Raw genomic sequence first — 21,408 nt, 5'->3', positions numbered from 1 at the left:
CATTACTGGTATTTGTTTGTGTGTGTGTGTGTGTGTGTGTGTGTGTGAGGTTTCCCAGCACAAGTGCACCTGTACCTACATTATGTGTGAGTGAAGGAATCAGTAAACTGTGCCCATTAATATTAATTATAATAATAATTATTATTATTATTATAATTATTAGCACATTAATATTCCCTGTCACATGTAATGAGATTGATTGATTGATTAATGTAATGTTTGTTTGGGTTTTCTTTCTTTAAATGCATTTTCTTTATATTTTCCTGTAATATTGTCTTTCCTGATGAAAAGAATACCATTAAAAGTCTGTTGTTTCCTGATGGTTTATGGCTTGTAATGGTGTTTTGTGTGTTTCAGTCTGGGATTCACTCTGTCATGGCTTTTAGAAGTATAATGGGGCTTAAGCAGGGATTACCACAGGGAGACTAAATATGGATATATGATGGTATTTTAAGTCATTTAAAAATCTAAAATATAAAACCTCCTGGATATTCTGAGATTAAATCCTAATTGAAAAAAAAAAAAAAAAAAAAAAAAAAAAAAAGTAGAAGTAGAAAAACGGGCTGTATGTGCTGTGGGCTCTTTTCCATGTAATTTCACTGTTTCTCGTTTGTAGCTGAAATCTCGCGATAGTTTGTTCCTAGCAACGCGCTGTTTACATCGATACAGGAAGCGGCGAGGGAATTAGGTAAGAATCAATCTAACTAAAGCACGTATTTAATAGTGTTGCTACAAACAGTGGAAAAATAGTTTTAGCCAGGTATTTTAATATTTTTTCATGCTTATGTGCTATCTGATTATATAAATAACTTCCTGTAACTGTTGTTATTAGTCTTGTATGTTTCCAAACTCACTGTTTTCTGAGCAGCTTAGCTTTACTGATTGATTTTCATGCAATGCTTATTATATATTATACTGCAGAGTGCACAGAATGGTGTTAAATGAATGATGTCAGTGGCTTAATGGAGCCTGTCCAGCAGCAGCAGTGTGTATGGAGCCTGATAAAGGAGTGTGTGCCAGACTCTGAGCTTCCTGAGATAAGGGCTATACTTGGGGATGCACTCATAGACATGTACACAGAAATCCACTCTGAGGTAAACCAGACTGTAATTTCCACTGAGTCACCAGGTATCATGATACACAACAAACAAACAACAACAACAACAACAAAACACTTCATCTGCTTTCACAAACGAATGCCTAACTGTGTTCACATGTTACCAACTGCATTGTTTCCCCCAAAACCTTTTGAAGAAAGGATTGTCTGTAAATGTGGTACGCATGAATGAGTAGGTCTGCGTAGATGTTTGCCTTGGCGTCGCTTGGAGTCAGTGAACCCAGCCAAACTAAACCTACAACGTTTCCTGTATTGAAAAAGAAGCTGTTCCTTTTCTGACATATTTGCAGGTTTCTGTCAAGTTTGCGGTTTAGACACAAATCTAGTGAGCCTGTCAGCTTCATATTTACTTATCGCTTCATCCAACATTAAAGCTCTGACAAAAGCAGAATTTTTTAGCAGCAACTCCAAAAGTGCTGGACTTGAACGTTGAAAGTCATGGCTGTCTGCAGTTACTCGAAGAATATTCCACACTACTGCTTGTGTAAAGGAAGGGAAGTGAGTGTGTGTGTGTGTGTGTGTGTGTGTGTGTGTGTGTTCACAATGTCAGTAAAACCAGCTCATGTGAAGATGCTTCACATGTCAGTGTAAGGTAATTTAGAGCTCCCAGAGGTGCACTATCACACATGGCCTAAATGTGTGGAATGCCTTCATGTACATTACATGTATTCATTTGGCAGACTAGTGACTTACAAGTGAGGCAGAATCCAAGCATAAATTTGAGTAGTTGTTGTTGAAGGGCTTTGCTTAAGAATCCAAGAGCATTGGGTAGGATTGGGTTTTAAAATCACAATCTTCCAAGCACGAGTATAGATCCCGCAAACTTTATTTTTTTCTGACTTGCTTGTGCTTAAGCCAAGGATAAGAGCCTGCTGACTTTCAGGAAAGTCAAACATACTGTATGTATCTGCCTAAGTACCTTATTTTATAATACTGTAAATAGTTAACAATTTCTTTCGGTTACTACTTCATAGTAATTGTTTTGTGATTTGTTTATCAATGAGTCACAAGTTTAAGATTGAGTGTGTGGAGATCTGAGCTCAAAAAAAGAGCTAATCAAGGACTTTAATGCTCCAGTTTCATCCTGTTGTTAGGATTATGTAGACATAAAATATCACTTTTTATGATTTTGTTTGTAGGATATTTAAACTTGGAACAAAGTAGACATCTGATAAAAAGGTTACCGCCTTCAGAAGGTTTCCAATGCAGTTGAATCTTGTATCATGAAGAAAAGTAGTAAGGTATAAACTTAGTAAGATTTTGGGTCACCACGAGCCAACAGAACAGCTTCAGTGTCCCTTGGAATGGATTCTCTGGAACTGTACTGGAGGGAAGAGCACCATTTTACCATTTTTCCAAAAGATATTCTCTTAGTTAGTGTTTTGATGATGGTGATGGAGAGCACTGTCTAACACATTGATCCAAGATCTCGCATGGGTGGTCAACTGGGTCGAGATATGGTGACTGTGAATGCCATAGCATGGGATTTACATCATTTTCATACTAATCAAACCATTCACTGAGTCCTCGTGCCCTGTGGATGGGAACAGTCATCCTGTAAGAGACCACTCCCATCAGGATTGAAATGTTTATATAATAACTTTGTATTTTTTCATGCATGTGGATCTCATTCAGCTTTCTGAAAATTTCCTGCTCTCTTGATAATTGTGAGTGTTTAATTACTGTGAGCTCTTAATTGGAAGAAAGGAATGCGATATCGAAGTGACAGAACACAATGGCGTATCCCGAGACTGTTGTGTACAGCGAACATGGGGTTCTGTGCCTGAGGTTTGGACATTTGGCTCTTGGATTCAGAAAGCTTCCTGACATAGATTACTTTAATCAGTTTATCTTTGTAGTTTAAGAAGACTAAGTGCAAGACAAGTGGACAGGGCCTGATTCTAGATCAGCTCAGCTCTTCTTTTTAAATGCAATTACTACCTACTTTCTTTTGTACTTCATATATAAATGTCTTACTTATTGAATATCTGGCTCTGTAATGACTCACATAACTCACAGTATGTAGCTCAGCGTGCACAAAGTTTCCAGACAAAAACAAGACTGGACTAAAATCCTTCATTGTCTGTGCAAGCAAAGTGCCTCCTGATAATAATAATAATAATAATAATAATTGCTGTCTTTATTAGGATCATTATTGGTATTGATATTGGTATTTGTGTGTGTGTGTGTGTGTGTGTACACGCACTGAATGTTGTGTTTTCCCATGTTGGCTCACTACAGGTGCAGATGTGGGAGCAGATGTGGCATGAGGTGCATGATGGAAAATCCCAGATGCCCCATTCCTCTCTTGCTGACCCTCCAGCTGTTAAAGAGCTGCTGCGTTCTGAGCTCCAGCTGCTGCTGCTCAGTCTGAGACAGCAAGCCGTTACACTGGGCAGGTGAGCAGAAATTCCAGTCTGAACCATTACAGCTAACACACAGCTGCAGTGTTACACTAAAATGGCAAACGCAGCGAAGGAAAGGCTCTCCACAGCAACGACTAGTAGCACAGCTGAAGTTCTGTGATGCTCAGAAAAACAGTACAAGGAACACATGTTGCTGTGTGATTGTTGATGCACATTTCTGTCTCTGAGTGCTTGTGTGTGTATGCCTGTGCTCTTACCTCGTGAGGTAATTCATAACCTTTGTTCCTCGGAGTTATTATGGATATATGGATGTTATTGTGTATCATTTCCAGTGCTACTGTAACAACCAAGGAGTTAAACTATGAAGCAAACTGCAAATTATACATGAATAATATGAATGAATAGTGATGAATGAATGAATGAATGAATGAATAGTGCATATTGGACGGTGGTACCCTTGAGAATAGAACAGCTTCACACACTTTATGTTGTCTTACATGTTGCTCCCTGATCCTGATATGTCATTCCTCTGTATACATGGGTAGGGCTGGGATGACATTAACCCTTTAACAGGTGGCTCAACCACACGGTTACACACAGGTATCATTGTAATTCCAATATATAGTGTTCATAAATTCATCTCTAACTATAACTTGGAAATCGGTACGCAAACCAGACAAGTGCCTGCTCCTCATTCATTAAGTTGCCGAGCTAAAATGTCAAAAGTTACTGAAAAGACAAAACACATACCTTGTTTTTGACTTTCCAGTCTTGAAATTATGATATGACAGTCATGCTCCTGTATTTATGTATGAGTTGTTGTTAAAACTCAGGCAAGCACACAAACTGGGCGGCTATGAACTTTTGTGAGCTTTTTTACTAAAATATGTAATAAATATAGATTAAGAAATAAAGAATAAAGTTTCCAGCTATGTGTATAGGATATTTAGTATATTTTATTTGGTTGTATTTGTTTTCTATAGAAGGTGATAGTCATGGTATCGTTCTGTCTGGTGTGTGTGGGCGACTAAATACCTAAAAATATTCAATTATTTTTTCATATCTAAACATTTGGAAAAGCTTACAATCAAAATTCCTTAAATTTGTAGTTGCAAAAGACTGTTTAGCAGCTCACAAGGTTTTGGCATAGATTGTAAGAACTAACATATAAATAATTATTTTGCACAAGTATTTCATTGAGTGCCTGTTAAAAGGTTAAAAATGGATTTGACTTAACCCGATTGGTCTGCATTAACCAGACTGATCCTTGTCTACTTGAAGTCTGACCTCAATGAACAGCCATGCATGAAATTTCTATCGTCAAGTACATGGCAGGAGATGTAAAGGACTGAAACAGGAACTAAAACATCCTGCAGTCTAACAAAGAATCAATTTAAATGGGTGTCTGAGATAACAGAGGGAGAAGAAACCAGCGAAATTCAAGTCCTTTCATGTGAATGAATCAGTCTTTGCACTAATCCAGGCTTCATTTCTATTCTCAGCTCTCAGTTGGCCTTTAGATTCACTTTCCTCACAAATAAATGTGCTGATAAATGTGCTGAGACTACACTGGTCTCTGAGGTGTGGGTAAGGGTCAGGACCCCAATTTGTGAAATGTGGACAAAGCTCCAAAAGAGCGAACACTGGGATTTAAATCATTTATTTGTTGGAGCCGGTAGAAACCGGAAAGGAGCGGAGACAAAATTTAACCCAGTCTTTAAGTATGAAGGCAACTTTAAGCATAATGGAACCTCAGCTATGCTGCTACTAATTGTTTTACAAAGCATTTCTTTAGCATTGTTCACTCCTTGTTTGCTTTTTTAATTTATTGCATTTTATGATAACATTTCAATTTGTTGCCTGGTTACACCTAGTATAGAGGATGCCATGTGGCAAAATAGCAGGCTTTTGGGTGGCCTTGCTTTTCAGTGCAACAATGCATCCGGATGACCGTTTAACTCTTTCTAAAAGAAGTTATTTACAGGTACTACTAGAACAGAAGGAGTGATCGTATCCAAGTAGTGGAAGGATGGTGGAAAGAATGCTGTGTCTGCCAAAGCACTTCCTTCTAAATAGTGGTTTTATGTGTTAGTCCTATAGAATTTTTTCGACATTGATGTCAAACTTCACTTGACTTTGCATGCATTGTAGTTACACACTGACGGTTAAGATTAGAGGCCTGGTTTCCCAGACGTGGCTAAAGCCTAATCGTAGATTAAAAGGCTTTTTCAATGCCGAATACCAACCGACTGTAATTTGGTCCACCCACGGCTTAATCTGCGTCCGGAAAAGTGTTCATTAAAGCTTTGTTTGGTGCGCTAGACCTCATTGTTGGGAGCAGGTGCACAGCAAACAGTGAGGCACTTAATCAGAGAGAACACTTCGGATGTTTACAAATAGTTTTAAAGCGTAATTTGTGATCTCTTTCGTGCTACGTTGAAATAAATCGCCCCAGTCGACACTAGCGGATGCCGACCATACGATGGCCTCGCTGTTTTTCAGTCCTGTTTGTTTTGTTTGTCATGTCTGGTCTCTCTTGCTCTCTCTCTCTCTCTCTCTCTCTCTCTCTCGCCTTGCTTGTATAATTAAGTCTCACACTGTAAGTCAAGTGCTTTCAGATGGGGTGTGGATCTGTGCCCACTGATTTGCTCCAGGCTTGTGTTTTTATTTTTCCCAGCACACAACAGGAAACCTTTGACTCAGTGCCACTTTCGTGGGGGCGGGCTCACCTTTTAAAAAAGAGCCTGATTTACAGGAGTCGACTGACAGCATTTTTTTCTCTTTCTCTCCCTGGGTTTCACCAGCTTCCCTCCCCTCTTGTGTGGTCAGCCTCCACTTATTGTGTGTGTGATTTGTTATGGGTGAAGGCAGTGGAGCCGCACCTGTCCCTTTACACTGAATGCGCATTGATCGAGCGCCTTAACGTGGCCGTGTGAACTGCAAACGCCGTAGGCCCTCAAAGCTCCCTAAATCTCCACAGGAAAGCAGAATAGCAAGTGCAGCAAGCCTGGAAGCCTGCAAAAGCTGTGTGTACATCGTATTTTATTTTGTAACGGAGGCAACATTTTCAGCCTAAAGGAAACTAATGAGTCCTTATTTAATGCAGATGCATAGCTTTCATGAACAGAGCGAAAAAGCATTTACTATTTGATGTCTGTGCCATCTTTTTTTTTTTTTTTTTTTTAAGTCATTAGGAATCCTCTCACTGAGAGCAGCTCTGTGCTACTCTCCAATCTACGCTTGTGATCTGTGCACAATGTAGCCTCTGTTCTCATCCTCGTCCTTCACCACAAACACACACACACACTAAGAGAGATGAGGAGGCTGGTTATCATGCTTGTGGCCTCTTTCTATAAAATAGTGTAAAATATACTGTACATTATATTCACCTTAAGATCCAAATTTGTTAGCTTTTCCTAGATGTCTTCTTTACTGAAGGTTAGTTCTATATAATATATAAGAATGAATGAATGAATGAATGAAAGCCATTATTGTCATTGTATATCTCTGTATACAACGAAATTAGGAGCACTGCGTCTGAATGGTGTTAGAAATCAAACATATAACATTAGACAATAAATGAGACTATAAAGTGAGTATACCGTATGGTATAAAGGTATGTATGTATGTACAGCAAGTATACAGTATAGTATAAAGTATATACAGCAAGTGACTAAGTCATAATATTGAACATTGAGCATTCAGAACAATCTAAGTGATTAAGTGACCAGTGATAGTATTGCACATTACCCTCTACACTGGTGTATGGGTTAGTGTGTACGTTGGTTAATCTGTACATTGGTGTAATATAAGCCTAATAACCCTCCATAAACATTTATTAGGGACAGTTTTTTTGGCATGAGGTTGTGTTATGACCTTTTCTCTGCTGACCTACTGAGATCATTGTTATGATTGACTTTGTAAGTCGATGGAGTTCCGATATGTCCGAGTCACATAATGGTGATGGTGTAATATATCGAACATCACGCTCTTATTTAGTGTCAGACAAAACAATGTTGTTTCAGAAGTCAAGAGTTTTCATAAATAATATATTAATGATGTATGCGTAAGGCACATAGTCTCTGTCATTATGGTGTCATTGGTTATTATCAAAATCTTATTAAAATGCAAAATGAAAAATCAAAAAAATACACTATATGGTAAAAAGTATGCGGATATCCCTCCTGATGATTGAGTTCAGGTTATTGACGTTTAGCCACATTCATTGCTAACAGGTGCATAAAATCATGCACATAGCCATGCAGTCTCCATAGAAAAACACTGGCAGTAGAACGGATTGTACTGAGGAGCTCAGTGACTTTAAACATGGCATTATCATAGGATGACACCTTTGCTATTAATCACTGTGAAATTTCTGCCCTGCTAGATCTGCCCTGGTCTACTGTAAGTGCTATTATTGTGAAATATAAGCGTTTAGGAGCAACAACATCTCAGCCACGAAGCAATAGACCACACAAACTCACAGAGTGGGACCGCTAAGTGCTGAAGTGCATGTACAAATCACCTATCCTCTGTTGCATCACTCAATACAGAGTTCTAAACTGCCTCTGGAAGCAACGTCGGCACAAGAACTGTGCACGAGGAGCTTCAGGAAATGGGTTTCCATGGCCGAGCAGCTGCACACAAGCCTAGGAGCAGATGAGCTTATTAATACTTATGGTTTAGGAATGGGATGTCCAAAAAGCTCATATAGGTGTGATGGTCAGATGTCCACATACTTTTGGCCATATAAGGTATAACTGTCTTTACAATGCAATGATATTAAATATGTAGTAATTAGATGTATGTCTGATGTACTATATGTACACTTTGCCTGTTGGATCTTCAAATATACAGCAGCTAATATGGAAAAAACTCATATTCATCTTAGATTCATATACACTAACTTCATTATCAATAATCTTCTACTTTCAGCCCTTGGAGTTATATTGTTCTATCAACATTTGCTTTAGCAATCTTGAGTCAATGTTATTCATTATTTACAGAGAACTTTATACCTAAATACTGCTTCAAAGCATTAAAAGGTTGCTTTCAAATAACCTTTTACAAAATGCTAGAAAGAGCACTAAATACTCCTAATACTCTTAAATCTCAGTGCAGTTTCATAAGGAATCTTTTCCAACCATTTGCAAACTTTACCTCAGTTCTTCTGCAAGGCTTCGGTGCTCAAATGCAGCTGTTTCTGCAGGTCTCCAGACAGCCTTGATGATGTTATTCAGAAACATGGTCCAGTAACACGTAACAGTGTTGTTTAGTGGGTTTTTGAGTCAATATTACCACTGAGTGCTATATTCAGCTGACACCACAGGACACTTGTCAGTTTATTTTGTTAATCTATATTCATCACCTTCATGGGTGCATCTCAATCAGCTCTCTAGCTCACTAGGTTGTGAATATATCGTGTACACGAGCCTGGCTCACTACACATTGGGACAATTTCTGGCAACATGGCTACGTACCCACATTGTAAAACGTCACAACTGGCATTTATCAACAACAAGCAGGACTGAAATCTTTCTGGCATTATATGTAATATAAATTTGTTAGCTTAATCACACGCGTTTCTGTGACGGGACTTCAAGCAGGATTGTAGGCCAGCTAGTGCATTTTTTAAAAATAATTAAACACTTACAAGTCGTAAGACTCAAACAACAAATATATAGAACATCAAATAAAGTTGAAAATCACTAATGTAAGTGAACGTTTGAGCTACAAAAACAACAACAAGCTACTTAAATTTGTAGATGAATTTGGCTGAGAGTTCGTCCGCCATTTTTTTCGAGCTGAGAGGATTCCGAAAATATGACGTCATTTCCTGTAAGGGAACATAGTGAGCATTGATGCTCCCTGGTTTTTGCAGTCCATTATGGGATTTTTTTAGGGAGCTAACGTTCCAGTGCACTGGAAGGATTTTGCCCTTAAAATGGCCGACTCTGATCAGTGCCCTGTGTCATATCATAAGTACAATGAGCTGCAACTCAGTAGTCATGACTTTTTTAAAGTATGTCCGTTTGGAGAATGTCATAACACAACCTTATCCTGACAAAAGTCTATGTAACTTAACAAAACTGACAAAAGTATTATTTGACAGCTGTCAGCTATTGGAATAAACTGTCACTGTTATTTAGGGAAGTGTGTATCATTTGTCATAAAGGGCTTATGTTCACCTCCAAGGCAGTGTAAACACACTCAGTTTACAGGGTTCTGTGACTAAATCTCTTAATGAGAAGGTACTGCAGTGCCTCACACATGTCCAAACACACAGCCTTCTGCTTTCTGATCATCACACACACATCCACATCCACACTCGTCTTTTAGTCCAGCAGAGTTTATTTCATGGCTGTGGAATTGGCTAGGGATGAAAGATGTGTTCCTGCTGCCCAGTTCCAAATCCCTCTACTTAGTCTCTGTTTTTTCTCTCTGTCTCTGTTTCTGACTGGAACACAGACAAGAAGAAAAAAAGGAAAAGGAAAGGATTCCCTTTATCTTTTATTTTCTTCCTGTCTATGAATCAGTTCAGCATGGGGAGTTAAAGATTACAGCACAGAGCTTCAGAAAACAGGGCACATTAAAGGAAGAGGCAGAGTGTTCAGCATTTAGGAGACATGCATAAACTGCAGACGCACAGAATGTGCTAAACATTATGGACGCCAGCCTTATAGGTGACGCTAACAACCCAGCTTGTTGTGTATGTCAAAATATGCCTGTAGTCATCTACTCAGTGTAAGATATTCCTTTCATAAACCGTGTAGGTAACACTTTATGGGTCTTCATAAATCATTTAAAGCAGGGATTCCATAAATCGTTTCTATAGTGACAGTTCATTCACAGGGATTCGCAAGAAACATGCTGGCATTTAACAAAGAAAAAGTATAATCACTGATATGGTGAAGCTTTCTGTAATGTTTATTTAACATTTATAGAAGGAGTCTCCAGTGTGAGAGCTTTGTAACAGTAAGCTTTCTGACACAGGAGAGCTTCAGAGCAGGCTGGTAAGGAAATGACTGCTTCTAGCTGGGATATTTTAAGTAATAACAGGAACTAACTTGTTTTGCAGCTATCCCAATTGTACTAATTGTAATCTTTGGCAAATTGCTGTGGTATAAAAGCAATAAAACACTTCAAGATGTTCTATTGTTGAAAAAATAACCATGGTGGTCACAACCCTCTGCTTGGCTTTGATCATTTTCCTATAACAGCACACCCCATCCTGTTTTATTCCTTGCATACACCCCATATTTCAGTGGAATGGTTTTCATGTTTCATCTCAAAAGGATACGCTTATAAATTTTGCATTTATGACACTCTATAACTTCATAAGAAGCCCAGAAGAATAGAAATGGATAGAACATTTCTCAAAGCTTCATTAATATATTGTTAGTAATACAAATGAGCAAAATTATTAAAAAAAAAAAAAAGGTTGTAATAAATTAGCATTGCTGGTAAATCAGGACTTTTATTATTGGTAAAGATGTCACACTGCATAAAACCTTTCCTAAATCTTTCAGCATTGTTTTAGAAATGCTTCTGGACACGTCATGAAGGCCCAGTATCCTTTAAATAAAAGTGTTCCCTATTGTTTCACACCAAAGAGCAGACCTGAATAACTGGAAGTGCGTATTATTGCACACACAAATGAACCTTTCTCCATTGTTGATACATGAATGATGGTTACACTGATTATTATTGTTACTATTATTTTTAAATAATAAATTATTTCCGTTACTGTGTGTGTTCTTTTCAGTTTCAATTCACTTCGATTTGTATAGCGCTTTTAACAATGGACATTGTCACAAAGCAGCTTTACAGAAATATAAATATCTATTTATCTATTATAAATTATAAATACTTTGACTCTTGTGCACTAGTTCCTTGTGAAGATCCTTGTCCTCTGTGTGTGTTGTAGAGATGGAGATGAAGTCATGTCCCGGTACAGTCCCAGGGTGGTGAGTTATGCACTCGGCACAGAGAGACAGCGAAGTCCAGACAGCACTGAGTGTACAGCATCAACTAGCAGGCCTGAGTCCAGCAGGTCAGTGTTGCACAAGCATTGTACAACTACCAATCCACTGCCATTTCATCTCATCTCAAAAACTGATACCAAAATATATTTTACAACCATGATTACATCATTTATCATGGATTGGGACACTGAATATTTAAGTCAAATATCTGCACTTTGTGAAACTATGCAACGTGTGTTTCAGAATCATGTGATTCTTTACATCTGACCTTGACTTAATCAGAAAACGCAGGTCTCCAGTGACCCAGTAAAGTAAAAGCACCTAGAAGCAAAGCACGAAAAGAGTGTGAGAAGTGTGTCAAAGGTCACAGCACCTCAGGCACAGATGCATGCAGGGTGAATCCAAATTCGTACAGTCCAATACACACATCACAAGTTTAACAGTTCTGTTAAAAAGACATAACTTTAAAATAAATGAAAATAATGAAGTGTAATAAAAAATTAAGCAAACGGCATGTAAACAGGAGTTTCAGTACAGTACATAAAATGATTTGTCTCTGTATATTTAATTTGTTGAACATAGCTTTTCCTAGACCTTTGGACTATACTGTGTTCAACTTTGTATGTGTTTTAGTGGCAGCAGAATTATTGAATTTATATTTTAGGGTCAGTAATAAGCAGATCTTATGTATTATGTATTATGTATTATTTTATCAGGTCAAGCTCAAGGCTATCGTCTCACTCCAGCATTGAAGATGAAATTGAAGCTCTGCGCCATAAACTGAACATCACCCATATAAACGAGGTTGTGTCCCATCTAAAGTGAGTAAAAATGATCTAAATAATTCAATAGGTTGCAGAAATACAGGCATTCATTTATGCATTTCTTTATTCAGAGATTCAAGTCCTCATTCACAATTCCATACATTTTAAATACTGTTGAAATACTAATTGCCTCGTTTGAGTGACCAACCATTAAAAAAAGTTGCTATTTGACAGATGTAAAGCCCATGTTCAACTGATATACTTGCCTTTCTGCATGTTGACTAATCATGGGACTGCATGCTTCATTTAGCGCCATTATTTAGCTTTTAGTATTTAGCTACTATTGCATCTAGTGGTCAAAAATGGGAACTGTAGCAAGTGCAAATAAATAAAAAAAGATTTTCTCTGCCTCATGATTGGAAGAGGAACAGCAGATAGGACAGTTAAGGACAGTTAAGTTGCTAAATTGGAGTTTAAAATAGTGTGTGGCTACCAGGATCTCATTTTTATAGCAAATAATTAGAATTAAATCAAATTAATTAAAGCAAAGTGTAAGTGCAGACAGTGTGTCTGTGATGTACAGAAGCATTTCTATTGTAAGATATATTGCATATATATTAAGATCGGGAGGGAAAGGGGGATTATGGAGAGGATGATGTCTATACATTAGAAATGCGTGCGCACCACGGTGAACTTGTTTCCCACTCAAAGCCTGAGAAAACTCCTATTTTTTTTCCGACATGAGCTGCTAGACTGTGTGGGGGATGACTGTATACTGTTGTTATTTTTTACAATTTGCTATTTCAGGGTAACTTCACTAGACGCTAGCTTCTGGCATAAGTCAAGTGCAAGCCTCATTTCCCTGTTTCTACCCGGAAACCATGGCAGATGCATACCTATACATTTTGCATTATAGATTGCACAGTTCTTTGTAACATGACTGTAATGTACAGTGTATGATTCTACTGCGTGTAAAACATCCATCTATGGCTGATCAGAAAACAAAGCTAGGATTTAGTTTACAACCACATCCTTGTTGTCCAAGTCCAGGCTCACAGTGGTTGTGTTATAAAGCCTAATAGCAGTCGATTGGAGTGACTTATAGCTTCTTATTTTTTAGAGTAGAAGCAGACGTGGCACAAAAGTTCACTTAGTGCTATAATGCTATACTCTGGGAAGCAATATTACAATAAAACCACGACTGTTTATAAAACTCCTTCACCATGCATTAAATGATATGATATATGATTTTAAAAACCTGAAGCAAGATTTCTATTTAGAAACACAGAACACATCTCTTGGTGTGGCCTCCCACTTTATTCTATTTCCATCCAGTGAGGTAAATGTTGTGGAATGAACGTTCTTCTACTGAGATTTCTTCAGCTGCTCTCCCGGTCTGTGAACACAGAGCAGACGTGTGTGCAGATGTGCTATTTAAAGACTAAGCACCCCCCCCTGTTTCTCCCTCTCCTCTGTTTCCCCTTCAGTGGCACTCCCTGTCTAGACTCCCAACCTTCTACACAACTTCTACAGTTATCCTTTAAGACATCAGATAGCCCAACTGGACATTAACTTCGGACTTTAAGAGAGGTCTTGTTAGCAATTTAGTAATAATTAGCAATTATCAGCCTTTTAAAAGAAGCATGGATGGTGCATGGATGGTGCCTGGTTGATATCAACAGAAAAAACTGTATAATAAAATAAATAAAATAATATCCTGCACTGTTTTCTACACTTAAGCGAATGGAGACTAGTGGGTAGTGTAGAGTGGAGAGGAAGTGGGCCAGTTCAGTCCACCAGAACAGAAACCCCCTTTGTGAGCAAATGAATAGCAGACCCAGGCATATGTAAGATTCCTGAGTCCTAAAAAAAGGAAGCAAATTAAAAGCCAACGGTGTTTTTGTAACAGGGAAAGAGTAGCCCCTTCTTTCACTTCTTTCCTGCTTCTTTTAAAAAAGACTTTGAGCTTTGCAGTAAGATGTTCAAATAGCCTAAACTAGACATAAATTTATTGTATCTCAGAGTAAAGGAAAATTGGAATAAAGGATGTACAATAACGAGACAGAAGCATTAGAAAAAAAGTGATAAAGCAAACAAGAGGAATGTTAGCATTGGTTTCAGCTCAGCGACTGTAAAAATACTGTATGTTAATCCTTGAATCATGTTCCTGTCACTCTTAACATATAATAAAGTTTTAATTTTGATCCCTATATAATCCAAGTAAAATCTTTTTTTTTGTAATGAATGTGATTGCTTCTGATTGTTTGCTTGTATTGAATGACAGATCAGTTCTTACTGAGGAGTGTGAAGTTCTGAAAAATGATGTTCTGTTGCTGCAGGTAAGATTGCCCTTTGTTGTCTATTAATCATGTGATTTTTTTTTTAAACATCCATATTGATGAAAAATGGAAAAATAGAGCAATGCTTGACCATCAGTCAGTCTTCGTTAGACCTGGAGCTTTATTTTAGGTTGGAAGACCTTATCTTGAGTTGATGTCACTGCAGCTGAAGACATATGGTTTCATTAATGTGGATACCTGAGTAAAGGTCAGCGCTCTGTCATATCAGCTCTGACTACAGAAGCTCGTTGTGTTAGTGTAAGATGAGCTCAGGCTAGTTTCAAAACCCCATAAGAAAGGTTTAAATCCAAGTCAGAGTGTATTTTTCAGTACTGCACTCTACTGAAGAGTGCAGCATCACACACTATCGACCATGAAATTTTAATGGACAGGCTTGAAAAGATGGTCAGGTTTGCCTGGTTTAGCTCTAACTTGACAGAGTGTTACCAGTTTGTGAGCATTAAAGAAGAGTCATAAGAGCCTAAAAATGCAGTATGGTGAGTTCTAGACTCTTTATCATTTATCTTTTATATATAGCCTCTTGGATACATAATTCACGAATATAATCTGGTTTATTTCACTTATACCAATGACTTCAACCAGAACAACAAAGCTACACAAAATGAGAGACCATGTTAAAGACATTAAAGCTCAGATATAAAGAAATTTCATTCTCCTAAGCTCTAATAAACAGAAATGCTGACACTGGATATTAAAACTTCAGCCCTAGAGCTTGATGGCTGTTATTTGAAAGCATTGTAGTATGGTGTCCCGCAAGGTTCTGTTCTAGTGTCTTTATTATTCATTTTATACTTTTATACATAGCCCATTGGATACATAATTAACAGATATATTGTTGGCTTTCACTTCTATGATGACGTATGACTTCTATGATACAGACTTATGAGTTTGGCCAGATTCAATAACAAGCTACACAAAATGGAAGAATGTGGAAGCTGTAATAAAAAAGCTGGAACTTTTTTATTACAGCTAGACGTCCCCTAGAGCTTGACGGCTATTCTTTAAAGGCAAAAGAACCTTAGTGTAATTCTAAACTGGTCTATCATTTCTTTTAAATATGACATCTAACATCTCTAAAACTACATATTAAGAAGAGAGGTGATATGATTTCTAGAGAGATCTCTATCACTAGAGAGACAAAATAAGACATATTCCAATCTGTCATAATGCAGTACTTGTACTTGTATTTTTAACCTCTATTTCAGCATGCTGCAAGCTGATGGCGCTGCTTCCACTTCAGAATGCACACATCATTACCAGGAACATATCTGGGGCTGTCCAGTGAGGCACTGTACTTTATGCCTTGGCCATCATCCATTTACTGAACAAGATCAAAAACCTTTTGCCAGTTCAAAGTGTCTGGGCTAACACACATGAAATAATCCTCATAACAGTATAACATAACTATCCAAAGGAGCTGAACATTATTATGGAACATTTTGAAGTATATAAAGCAGCCGGAGGATGGGACAAATAACAAAGAGCTTAACATTTTAGGAAGATCTAAAGAAAACTTTTTTGGGAGTACAGCTGAAGAAAGATGAAGGAGTTTAAAATGAAAAAGTCAGTCATATTATCCCACCTCAGCACTGCTGAATTCCCAAATCCGATTAGTCTGAAGGTGTTTCCTATTTTTCTATAACAACGACTCTGAAAGTAGAACTGGCTGAACTTATTCTTGTTGTTGCTCTTTAACAAAGGAAATCATGTAATTGTTGTTATGGTCAAGCTTTCTGTAAGGAAATGTTTATTTACCATTCGTAGAATATGAGGGTGTCGGCGCTTTGGCAGTAAGTAGGTTTTCTGCCATGGGAAAGTCTTCAGTTCAGGGGACTGATTAACGTCAAGAGAGAGAAAGATGAAGGAGGTTATGTGGGAAAGATAATATAATGTAAGTGATAACAGGAACTAACTTGTCTCACGGACATTCCATGACATTAAACGTAACATTATGTCATAAGTGTCATTGATTAATAAATTAAAACTTGTAATCATTGGAAATTGTTGGAAATGAAACACTCTGAATCATGCAGTTATAGGAAAATCCTGCACTACAGGGTGTCATCACACCATCCTGTCATGGATTATTATGTTATCTTATAACAAAATGTCCCGTACTGTTTGATTTCTTCTACTTATGATGTTTACAGCCCAGAGTGGTTGAAGAGGTATATCTCATCCCAGGCAGCTCTAACATCACCCCCAAACTCTGCAAAAAATGAGCTTTTCATGATTTGTGATCATTGTCATTGATATTTGTAGTTAATAGTTCAGTCATAAGTGTACCTTTACCAGTCTCTCTGTCTCTTTTTCTCTCTTATAAACACACATTTCCTCCAATTTGTGTTGGCACAGCACTGAACGCAATTCCAGATGTGGCACTTCTTACTGCTCACACATGGGAAAACCATCTATCCACACATTCCCAGACATACATACTGTACTACCAGTGTAGCACTCAGTGTCTCCATCCTCACTACTATATGATTTAAAAGAACAGCTTTCAATGAGGTACACTCACTATTACTGAGCTGTTTGGAAAGTATTTACATTTACTACATCATCAACACCCAGATTGAAACTCCTATTCTAAAACATGCAAACTTATTTTATAACATTTTCATCTTTGCCCTTCCGAAGTTGTGTTTCAGCAGGCTTTTCTCCACACTCTTGGCACACTGACACGGCCATCTGCTTCAGCTGCACTGTGGGCAGAAAATTAGCACACACTTAGCACAAACATCATAACAGCTGTGTCCTGCCCACTAGGATACTTAGCTGTTGAATCCATGTATCAGAGCACATAAAGAGGGTTTGATGGGCCTCACAGTGCTCCTTCACTGCCAGCTGCTAGATATCACATGCACTAATGAGGGAGCATGTCCTGTGTCAGCTAAAGCAGTGTTCTAATAGGGCTGCTTGAAGTCCAATCATTTAGCAGTTTTGGGCTGACCAAGTGGACCAAGAATTTATGGGGTTCAGGCTTAGTCGTACATTTGATTTTGCAACATGATGTTCCATTTATTGGTTTCTGTAAGGATAACACAGTTTGTTATGCATTCAGATGCTTCCGTGGCAGTGTAGCTTCACCTGTGTGTGTGTGTGTGTGTGTGTGTGTGTGTGTGTGTGTGTGTTTCAGGAGAGTGTGGAGTTGGAATATCTGAAGCAGAGCGGCTTCATGGAGCCCACTCTAACAGGTCAGTAGGCAGCTGAATCTATAATCACACCCCACATATACTGAATGTATTTCAATAGCCAGTTTATCCTGGTCAGGCTCTTGGTGATCCATCTTGGGGACACTGAGTGTGAGGCACACTGGATGAGATGCCAGTCCATAGCAAGGCATCATACGCACATATCTGTGCATTCATTCACATCTGGGGCAATTTAGAATAGCCCATCCATTTACAGGCATGTTTTTGGGAGGTGGGAGGAAACCAGAGAACCCTGAAGAAACCCACAGTGATACAGGGAGAACATTAAATTATATATGCTGAGTTGGCTGATGCTTCTATCCAAAGCAACTTACAGTCGAGACAGGATACAAGAGTTGAGGGTTATGGATCTTGTTCAAGATCCCAACAGTGGCAACTTGATGGTGCTGGGATTTGAAATCACAGCTAAAATCAGCTAGGATAGACTCTGGAGCAAGCATGACCCTGATCAGGTTAAAGTGGTTATTCAAGATGAATGAATGCATGAATGAATGAATGAATGATATATTTATATATTTATATTTTGTCTGTGATTTCACTTTCACTGAGACTCACAACCGAAATAAAAGTACAATAAAAGGACATTGCAAGGTCAGGTATCATTAGGAATTTAATCATGGATGAAGTTGATCAGAAGGAGGCTTTGATTTAGCTTCTAGACAAAATTTATACATTATTATTTTCTCCTCCACAATATTCATATAGAAAAAAGAAAGAAAAGTAAGGACTTTAAATGAAGCTGCAGAATTAGCTGCTCTGATTTAGGTCTTGGTCATCAGCCATTTATTGTGAATGATTAATCTGGTGAAATACCTGGAAAGTCGTCAAGAAAGAACTTTTATATGAACCAAAAGAATCTGTGGACAATCTGTGGCAATTATGTAGGAATAAAAAGAAAGTTAAAATACAGTTAAAAATACAACATATATTTAGATATGTGGTCCCCCTGGGGAGCCCTTAAAGGTTCTGTGTAGGACCCTTTTTTGGAGGCTTTTTTGGAAGAATTCTTAATTATCCACTGAACACTTTGTTAAATGAATGTATCACGAAATATGAACATTATGAAGCTAATTAACTAAAGCAACAACACTGAACTATGGTTAACCAGATATGTAAAAAAAGAATAAAATTATGGATTTATTCACTAAGATAATTACTGACATAATTATTTCTGAACTGTCACATGGGAGAGTTGTGTGAAACCACTTTGAAGTACATTTTAAACCAAGTTCTTAACCATATCCAGATGTGCAAGCACAAGCTGCTGAATTGGGTTTCACTACCATCTAGTGGTTTAGTGATGAATTTATATCCTGTTTTACTGTTGTTTCACCCTCTGAATGGATCAGTGGCCTGCACAGCACAAACATCTATACTTGATTTGAGTGAAAAACACCTGAAATTAAGCATCGAAACCAGGGAACGAACAATCTTAGCCCTTGAGCTCAGTTAGTGTGTCCTGCCTCAGCACCTCCTCTTTACCCCCTTTAACACAATGACATTTTTCAGTTCCATTTAGCTGCTTCAACATGCTAATTATAACAATATATCCTGGCACTAAATATTTGCTTTATTATAAGAGCACTAAAACAGAAATATACTTTTTAAGTGATGTTTTTATTCACAGAAGGGAATGGAGAGGTTTTTGGTTTGCAGAGACGTCTAGTATTTCTGAGATTGCAGGTCTTTTATGTCACTTTTTGATGCTTATTTCTTCACAGAGCTGAAAAAGGAACGGCGACTTATCCAGCAAGACTTGGAAGCCCTGAATCTGATGAATGACTCTACATGCACAGATAAGCTGAAGCCTGATGTTTCTCAGATTCCCAGCAGGTCTGATTGAAAATCCTGCCCCATAACTGATTTTGTTTCTTACCATTTAACTATTTTATGTTTTTTATTATAAAACCAATTTATCCTATTTCTGTCTGAACTTAGATATTGACAACGTCAGTATTTCCACTAATCACTACTAATCATCATTTTTCAGAGAAATGAAGCTGACTGGTTTGGCAAATGACTCTGAGAAGAAGCAGTCAGTCTCACCAGTCTCACCTAAAACAGATTTTCTTCAACCAAAGCCTCCTCCAGCTGTAGCACTACACGATAACAGACCCGCTCTCCTGGGCAAAACCAGGCACAGAATTTCTCTTAAGGTTACACAACTTCCAGGGTCGTCCCCAAATCCTCCACAGGAACTGGATTTGGAGAACTCTCATATCCAGCCAGTGCCGCAAATTAGCTCTGCTTCTTCAGCCACTGTACAGAGTTCTCCAAGTGAGTCGAAAATTGCATTTGTAGGATCTGCAACCTGTAGACTTAAAGACAGGGCACTGGCTGGGCATTTCAGAGCTGCCCCGACACCACTGATACCTGCCCCACCTGCAGGGCAGAGAGCCACCAGCAGGGGGCAGCGGGTGGGCAGACGCCTGGCACTCCATCAGACAGGAAACCTGCTCAGTGCCACCTGAACGCACCAGCTCCATATTCTCTCAGATTAAACTGCATGATCTGGCAGCTGGCTTAGACGTATTATTTACATTATAAACTTTATAGTAGAGGTTTAACAAAAGACACCGCATGTTTACACATTTATTTCATACATGCAATGCAATTAAACAGCTCAGTTATTCCATAAAAGGCACACAGACAGTTGATCTTTAAAATAAACTTTATTTTACCATTTGAAATTGAACCATTTAAGATACACAGCTGATGCGACTAAGACAATGTTTGATGCAATTTGGCCCTAAGATTCCAAAGACATGGTTAGATATGTTTGATAGAAAGTTCTGAGCTCATTTTCATGGTGCTTTACTCTCCCTCCCTGCCCTCACAGTAATTTCACCAGGACGTGACAGTAGTGAACAATACAGTAGTGGACACAGACCTGCAGAACCTTTGAGTAGAAGAGAATGGGTGGGGTTGTAATATATGTTGCTATTAAACAGCATAAAAATGATCATGTAAAGTGCTGGAACAGCATGAAAATGCAAGATGATGCATTCTGTTCCCAAATAAAAGGTCTCTTTACGACAGCAAGCATCTGGATCAAAAAAAAAAAATCACAGTTTTAGTTATGCTTTACTGTCATTGTCCAAATAAGATAGTGTGCATTAATACTTGGCAAACCCACAAAACATAAATTCAGCTACATTTATAGTGGAAATGAATAACACACAGATGAGCAGCTCAGATACTCAAACCAGGAGTACAACGTGTCACGGTGTGTTACAGTATCTCTGTTGGGAGATTTTGCAGCAACCGTGCAACTTTAGGGCTTGTGACATTTCAATTAAATCAGCAGCACAAAACAACTGGATGATGTTATGTATTAAAATGACTAATAATTTCACAGCTACAGGTTAGTAGGAGTCGATCATCCACTTTTAAACGTCAGTGGATCCTTTGGAAGTTTACAGAAACAGCTCAGTTCCCAGTCTAACTAATAATTCATTTCTCACTAATTAACCAGTTCAACTACTACACGGTTTGTTGAATCCAATATAGCATACACATTTTAGTTCAGGTTTAAACACTGAGCACACAAAAAAAGTGAATATCTATGTGTAGAGGACAGGGAAAACCCATCAGATGTCAC

General features: G+C 38.1%; 1 protein-coding gene across 2 annotated transcripts; it reads left to right on the top strand.

The window, feature by feature from the left end:
• The first annotated feature begins 592 nt into the window (after positions 1-592).
• On the top strand, positions 593-20,897 carry ccdc24 (coiled-coil domain containing 24). 2 transcript variants are annotated; one of them, XM_026936541.3, is made up of 9 exons: positions 593-688; positions 922-1,094; positions 3,359-3,516; positions 11,411-11,536; positions 12,185-12,289; positions 14,517-14,571; positions 17,732-17,789; positions 19,529-19,640; positions 19,798-20,897. In XM_026936541.3, exons 2-9 carry the CDS (start codon positions 942-944, stop codon positions 20,276-20,278), a joined length of 1,248 nt encoding a protein of 415 aa, XP_026792342.2. In that variant the 5' UTR covers positions 593-688; positions 922-941; the 3' UTR covers positions 20,279-20,897. The 2 variants fall into 2 exon arrangements, with proteins under 2 accessions (XP_026792342.2, XP_026792343.2); XM_026936542.3 differs by lacking the exon at positions 593-688 and adding an exon at positions 694-760.
• Positions 20,898-21,408: the final 511 nt, after the last annotated feature.

The sequence above is a fragment of the Pangasianodon hypophthalmus genome, chromosome 4 (genome assembly GCF_027358585.1).
Source record: "Pangasianodon hypophthalmus isolate fPanHyp1 chromosome 4, fPanHyp1.pri, whole genome shotgun sequence".
Classification (NCBI taxonomy): domain Eukaryota; kingdom Metazoa; phylum Chordata; class Actinopteri; order Siluriformes; family Pangasiidae; genus Pangasianodon; species Pangasianodon hypophthalmus.
Note: the sequence above shows the minus strand (reverse complement) of the source record. Positions and strands in the feature narration are given on the sequence as shown.